This window comes from Condylostylus longicornis, unplaced genomic scaffold, assembly GCF_029603195.1.
Source record: "Condylostylus longicornis isolate FDR11 unplaced genomic scaffold, ASM2960319v2 ptg000005l, whole genome shotgun sequence".
NCBI lineage: Eukaryota > Metazoa > Arthropoda > Insecta > Diptera > Dolichopodidae > Condylostylus > Condylostylus longicornis.
This window is the reverse complement of record NW_026577974.1, coordinates 3,117,650-3,125,709: the sequence shown is the minus strand read 5'-3', so window position 1 is coordinate 3,125,709 and position 8,060 is coordinate 3,117,650. Positions and strand designations below refer to the sequence as shown.

The window sequence follows — 8,060 nt, the reverse complement described above, 5'->3', positions numbered from 1 at the left end:
GATGGAGCAGCCCCCGTCCTTTTCCTTATCCATCCTCAGCACCCTCCAGGAACTCATCTGGAGGCTGGGATTTTGCCTCCCTATCCTACTTGGAAATTTGTCCCTGGAGAGACTGCCGGTTGTCTCGTTCTTTGGCACGTAGGTGACGCAGACATGCTGTTTGGGCATGTCGTCGCCGTCCAGTACCACGACGACCGTCCCAAGGCTTTATCTTCCTGCAGACACTGGTTATCAACTCCCTGGTGTTTTGATTGTTGCATGTTACGGATATCCATCCATCCCTTTGTTCTTCTCATCCAAATTGTGGATGAGAATCCACAACTTTATCCATTTCATCCATGATGGCTACTTTGATTTTCCCCATCTGAACTTCGGATAGCCTTTCCTCTGGATGCAGTTTATGAGTGATGGGCACTTTGACCTGTGCTACTGCATCGATAAGAAGTCATTTTCGGGTTTTGTTGAGGAATGTTCCCAGGGACCTTTACCTCAACATTGCCCTTCATCGATCTCTTCTTCGAGGACCCTGCATCAGAAGTGTTGCTTTCTGACCTTTCCCTCTTCTGGGGATGGTCGGCCACAACACCCGATACGCAGGCCCTCAGTTTTTCTAGCCTTTCCTTCTCATATCTGCGAGCTTCCTCTGGGGACATGCCATCCCTGATATTAGCCGCGATACGACGCTTGGATGCACCAGAGAAATATTGTTTTTTTCTCCTGATGTACAACCTTTTCAGGTCCTCCTCAGTTTGTTGGATAATAGGTCCTAGAGGATCCTGATTATCCGTCTCCATCGGAGGCGCCGCTTTTTCCTCTACTGGCGTGAGAAGGAGTTCCTCCTCTGCGTCAGTCGAGAGAAGCTCTGGTTCCGCAGACCCTTGAGCACTAACTGTGTCTGTATTAATGTTGTCCTTAGTATTGTTGTTGCTGTTGTAGTTGTCACTGTTGTTATTGTTGTTGTTGTTGGTATTGTTGTTGTTGTTGCTATTGTTGTTGTTGTTGTTGTTGCAGTTGTTGTATTTGTCACAGTTGTTGTTCTTGTTGTTGCTGTTATTGTTGTTATTGTTTATGTTCTCCATTTTTTGTTCCCACGAATAGCGCGGGAAAGTATAGTCACCCATGGCAGAGCCCGACATACCATGGTAAGGCTCGACTAAGCCCTCCCTTAGCCACGCAGTCATCGGCATATGCTGTTCCACCTTGACTTGGGACGCCTGTCGTCAGCTGACGTATAGATATAGGGCTGAAACTCACAAAGCAAGAGGCTCGCCGCGAGACATGACCACGACACGAATGTAACTTTGATCGTTTCAATCACCCCTTTATCCTCCGCCATTACCGGGGCCCACCACTAGGAGGTGACAGTGCGGTTTTGGGCCCCATTTTTATTATTTAAGTTATTATATAACTTAATAATTCTAATTGTACGAGTATGTATGTAAAAAAGGAAGTTTATAAAATTACAATTACAAAAAACTATTTTTAAAGCAAACATTTAAAAAACTACAATAAATTTAACACTCGTTTTGGATATTATGAAATTTTTAATTTTAATAAAAATTCAATTAATTTTTGAAAAATTTTGTCCTAGCTAATTAAAAATTAATATTTAAATGATAAGCTTTCAGTCATTTGAAAAATGCATACAAATACGTTCATGATGTCACTTAATGAGATGAGAAAGTTGAAATTTCTGAAAACCGTCTAATTTTTCAATTTTCTTTATCACAAATTTATTTCAAATAAGCAGTCGCCCGTACAGAGTGAATAATTCAATATTAGATTAGTAATTAATTCAAATAACAAAAACAGTATTTACCACAATAAGTAATTCAGGTACATCGGTTATTAAAAATTGATAAAAAAAAAAATAAAATTACATACATTTTTACTTTTAATTGCAGAAATTTATTCTAATTCACTTACTAAATACAATTCATTCATATTTTTTTTATTTTTTTTTTTTTATTTGTAAACACTATTCAAACTTTTCTATATTAGTATGAACTTTATTATAGTTTTTACATGCTAGATTGTATACTGCATCGAACCCATTAAACCTTACTGTAGAAGAATTAATTCTGATATATGCACATATACGTATATAGAATCTACAATCTACAATACGTATAGCACCACCCCTAGTAACCATGTACCTCATTATTATGTACAATATTAGTGTTCCTGTCGATAATTTTTATGAAAAGTTCCAATGTCATAATGTTGTGTTGCATGTGAAGCCTTGTTATCGAAGTTCTTACCTTATGTATAAGATTTTCATATACTTTACTCAGAAAATGTGACAGATAAAGCCGACCTTGTATTCTGATTTTGAAGTTCATTCTATTTGGAGGCATTTTATAAACCTGCTTTGAGAGCATTTTCGAGTTTCGGACATCCTGTATTTCTTAAATTCATAATAATTCTAAAACAAATTTTTAATTTTTCAAACTTTAAATCATAAAAATGATAAATGAGTACTTATTTTTATATAAATACATAATATATAAGAGAAATAACAAGAAAATTTGAAAAACAAAAATAATAAAAAAAAGTGGAAGACAGCACAGGAGTGAAAAATGCAAAAACTTAATTAATCTCAATGTCACATTATTCTTGATTTTCTTTGAGTATATTTTATTATTATTTGTGTTGTATTGTACTTTATGTGCCTCTTAATTTTCCATTTTCTATCTCTTTTACACAGAACTAATTAAATTACTTATCATATTTTCTATCTTTTTCTCAAAAAGCACAAAAGAAAAAAAAAAATTTTTGAAAAAAAAAATCTACAATTACGAGTACGAGTATAACTCTTAAGTTGGTCTTTTTTTTCTCTCTTTTTCTTCTGTTTATTTTCTTTTCTCTCTCTCGCTTCGTCTCTGTCGGTTTTTCTTTTTCACATTATATAATTATAACATTTGCATACTTTAAACATAATTCAAAAAAACAACAATACCAGGCAACACAATTAAAATATACAGAATTCTCTACCGACCAAGAAGAACCCATAAGAAATTAAAAATAATAAAAAATAAGAAAACAATTTCAAAAATTTAATATTTAAATTTACATGGATCCTAGATTCTATATTATATTATGTAAGTACATACACTGTATGTACCTAAACATTGACTCCATATAATGTCTTAGATCCTTTTCATAATAAAATGAGAAAAAAAAAATTTTTTTTTCTTCTAAATTTTTTTTGTTTTTGCCTTTTTATTACAGCTGTTATTATATTCTTGTTTTTATTATTATTATATTGTTGGCGTTGTTTATTCTCTGTCATAGTATAGAAAATGCATTTAAACTCCTGTATCCATCCAACCACTGAAAAAAAAATAAAATAAAAATTATCAAAATTTTAGCGTAAAGAAAACAAAAAACCGAAAACATAATAGTGCCAAAAGCACAAAGACTTCCTTTTCTCATTAAAGTGAGTGTAAGTTGCATAATAGTCGCATATCCTAAAAAGAAAAAAAATACAAAAAATAAATTTAAAAATTTACTGAAAAAAAAAAATTAATAACATATTTTGTTGATCGGGCAACTTTAGGATATTTTTTTATATAATAATAAAATACTCTAAATAGTTTGTCGAACAAGTTGTGGTAATTCGGAAAATAGTAGAAGAAAAGAAACTATTGATGATTACACTTTTAAGACTATATCCAATGTCTCTGGATGTAACTGCAGGTTAGTTCAGCTCATATTTTGTATTCAATATCAATGACAACAACATTATCGAAGTCAATGAATAATATTTCTTCCAATTAATAATATTTCTTGTAACCTACAACAATAAAAAAAGTTATTCTAAGACAGACTACTTAATTTTTGATCTACAAACGAAATAATAAATTTAATTCTCTTTTTAATTTAAATTTTTACTTTAAAAAAAAATTATTATAAAAGTTAGGCAGCTAAATTTTCTTTTTTTGTTTTTTTTTGTTGTGCAAAATTCCCAACACGATGTCAGCGCTGTACTCAGTAAAAAAACAAAAATATAAGAAAAAAAAAGCGAAGGGAAAAGTTAAAAGTTTATGTCTCTTGCCTCAATGTCTGTGGCAGTTCCGTTTTTTTTCTTCTCACTTTTTCTTAATGTTTTCTTATTCTGTGTGCCTTTTCTTATTTACCTTTTCCTTCATACTCGCCTTTTATTCTTTATAACATCAACTTTTATCCTTTATTTTCTTCATTTATAAAACTGTTGTGTTAATAAACATGTTGTGTGTTTCTGTGTGTACATATGCCGATAAGAAAGTTGAGCAAAAATTTTTTGTTATTTAAGAATATTCTTGTAAGAAAATAATTTTCATCATAATATAAGTGTATATGTACTTATACAAACATTTTTATATAAAAAAAATTCTTGAATAAATAATTTTTTTGGCTAATTGAAATTTTACTCGTAAATATTCTTACAAAATATTATGTATAGATGTATGTAAAATATTAAATACTGCCTATACATACATTCACATAGAATATGCAATTACATATTTTTGTTTTTATATTCAAATTGGCATCATAAATTTATTTTGTCTCAAAATACATATAATCCCTTCATCACACCACACCCCATACGACGCCATCATTTGTGTTAATTATTATAAGCTGAAATATGCAAATCGTTTATAAATTTATAATGAAATTTTTGTTTTTATAAGATTTTGGAGATTTTTTGTTTTAAAAAGTTCAAAATTATATGAATCTTTTGTAAATATTCTTATTTAAACTTGAAATTTTTTAAAAGAAATATTATAAAAAATTTCAAGTATTTTTGGAGTAACCTTAATGTTTCATTAATAATTTGAATGACTTAATTTTTATGTAATTAGAATCATGGAATTACTAATCTTTAAACTCTCATACTAAGACATTACTCCCACAAATTACAATAAATTTAATATGTGGTCAAATTGAAATATGTGCAACTTGAAACATATTCGACACATTCCAAATTCGATATTTTTAAATTATTTATTTTATTATCTTAATTTATATACATACAAATAAAATAAATTGCAGGTATTTCAATAAAATATAAAAGTTATTCTTTCAAACACAATAAATTCACAGTGGAGTGTCACAGTAAAGTAAACGTAAAGAATCAACGTTGTAATAAACATTATATGCACAATAACGTAACATTCCCACAAAAAAACAATAATCTAAGTACTCCCAGCTTTAACATTAAACTGTAAGTCTCCGATTATAATTTAATTTTGAATCAAATGATCTTTCAATATTAATTTGAATTAAACGAAATGATTCAATAATTTTTCCAATTGATTTAAAAATTGAATCAAAAATTTTAATAATTGGCCTTAATAAATCTCTTAGATAAAAAAGTATTAAAAATAAAAATGAATATTGGTTGAATAAATCCATTAAAAATAATTGTTAATATTGGTTTTAAACAATAATCTGCAGTAATTTGAAGAAATCCAACGAGAAATGATCGTATTAAAGTAAATAAAATAAATCGATATGCTTGTAATAGAAATGCTATAAAAAATGTTATACCAATTTGTAAACTGCCAAAAATTTCAGCCCAAAATCTTGTACCATAAGATAAAGTTTGATTTGCTAATAAACCAGATACAGCAATAGAATCATAATCAGTTGCTTGTAGATATTTTGAGCAGCCATGATCAAAATGATATTTATCGATACAATCTTCAAATATAATTGATTTGAATTTTTGATTACAATTTCTTTTTAATTTTATAAATTTTGAAAATTTATTTAATATTGTACCACCACTTAAATTTTCATTTTGATTTATTGTTTCCTTGGGAACTTCATTATTAAGATGATTTGTTTTTTGATTATTTTTATTATCTAACTCATCACAGGATAAAATTTCAGATTTTTCACATCTTTTCTTCTTATATTTGTTTTTTAATCTTGGCGAAATCTGTTGTGGATAGCAATTATTCATTTTACTGGATGATTTTTTATTTATCAATTTCAACTCATTTTCACTATCACTATTATTTTCATCATTTAATTGTATAGTTGTTTGGGTAGAATTAAAACATTTCGATTTTTTAGATTTGTTCACTATCGGCTTTGAGTACAGTTCGAATTCAATTTTTTCAGGAGATTTTCCTCTACTTCGTGATACCTTCATATTATACAATCCTATATAATTTCGTTCAGAATCTTTAGTTGATTGTGGTAATGATTTTTCTGATTCGTTACTTGATACTGTTGTATTTGACGTATCTTGAAATTGTTGAACAGTTTCCATTACTTCAGTTAATAAAGTTTGTTGTGAGTTATTACGTTCGATATCATATATTACACGTGTTTGACTATTAAAATTTTGTGTGATAAATTCTGAATCCACTGGATGATTATTTAAATTTAAAATTTGATTTGTTGTTAATGTTCCGCTATTAATTTTTTCCATATTATATTCGATATTATCTAAAATCTTGTCTTTGTAAAATTTTATTATTATTATTCCTAATTTTTATTAATAATAATTATAAACAAATCAAATAAATAAAATATATTGAAAAACTTTTGTTTTTCCTGATTTTTAATAATATTAAAATAATTTTACTGTGACAAATTAAAAATTATAAATTTTTAAAAACCTTCTCCGACTTTTTTTTAATTAATAATATTTTGATTTATTGGAACTAAAACTCATTAATCTTGTTTTATAATTTACAATAGTTCAATATGAATAGATTATGGACCCTCTAATAAATATAAACCTCTATGGTATACCCTAATGGTACCAGAAAGAATGGTACCAATATAACTAAACAAAGAATAATCCTAGCAGTTTCCGTCCTGGTTTCGAATTATTTCTAGTGGAAAAGGTTTAGTCGTCACATGACAATGACTACCGGCACCTAATGTATTATTGTTTTATAATCAGAAAATGCTTTTATATAAAAATTTTAGAAATTTAAAAAATAGGTGAACAATACATTTAGCTCTTAAATCAATTATATGCCATTTTACCTAACTTGATAAATTTTATTTGATAAAATTTTATTTATTTAACAAAAAGAATTTAACAATTATTTTATATTATCTATGTGTACAAGGAGTTTATGCTATGTCACAAATGCTAATTGAATAATTAAATAGAAAAGAAAAACCTATTTGTATGCATGTAAAAATTACTTTCTATTTATAGGTAATTTTCATTTTTACATATGCATTTTTTGAAAACATCATCTCTTATCTGAAATTATACAAATTAAAATTTTACTTAATGACCTACATACATTTTGGCATAATAATTAATTTTTAAATGTATAATTAGAAAAACTAAAAGTAATAATAAAAAAATTGCAATTTGTACAAAATGACAATCTGATTTGATTTATAATTTATTACATATATATACATATGCATATAGATGTGCATGTTTTTTTAATTTTTTATGAGATGAAAAAAGTATAAATTAAAATTATTACAAGTACATAATTTATCTAGTATCTAAATGAATAGTTTAAAATTTTTATTTAAATTTTGAATTAATTATTTTCTAATTTATTTTTGTGTTTCAGCCATTAAAAGAATATTCAACATTATTTAATATGTTAATTATAATGGATATGATTAAAATAAATTGAAATTAATGATTCAATTATAAATTCAAATCTTTGGAGAGTAAAAGACTAAATATAGTAATTTTGCTGAAACGTCCTAATATTTAATATAATTTGGTTTCATAAATGGAAGAATATTTCCAACCCTTATATTTGTAAGGCGTATTTTATTAATTACAATAAAAATTATGACCTTATAATCCTAGCTTAAATGTTTGTTTCAAACTTTTTAGCTACAAACTGAAACAGTTGATCACATGCAAGTAAAAACGAGTACCTACACACTAATCTAAAAACTTAATCCTTATTATTAAATAATTACAATTCACTTCAATCAGTATTTTTAAATTAAATTTAAATTCAATGAATAAATGACTTATTTTGTTGGTTTGTGTCTTATATAGAAAAATTACATAATAAATAATAAAATATCAATGGTATTTTTTTTTATTAATTTGGTTTGAGCACAAACTA

At 27.2% G+C, this 8,060-nt stretch overlaps 1 protein-coding gene across 1 annotated transcript; it reads right to left on the bottom strand.

Moving 5' to 3' along the window:
- Window positions 1-5,328: 5,328 nt before the first annotated feature.
- LOC129616496 (uncharacterized) lies at window positions 5,329-6,424 on the bottom strand (the record flags this gene model as incomplete). The annotated part of the gene is given in 2 exon segments (XM_055532148.1): window positions 5,329-5,347; window positions 5,349-6,424. Coding segments are annotated over 2 exon segments (1,095 nt in total), but the record flags the coding sequence as incomplete, so codon positions are not given.
- Window positions 6,425-8,060: the final 1,636 nt, after the last annotated feature.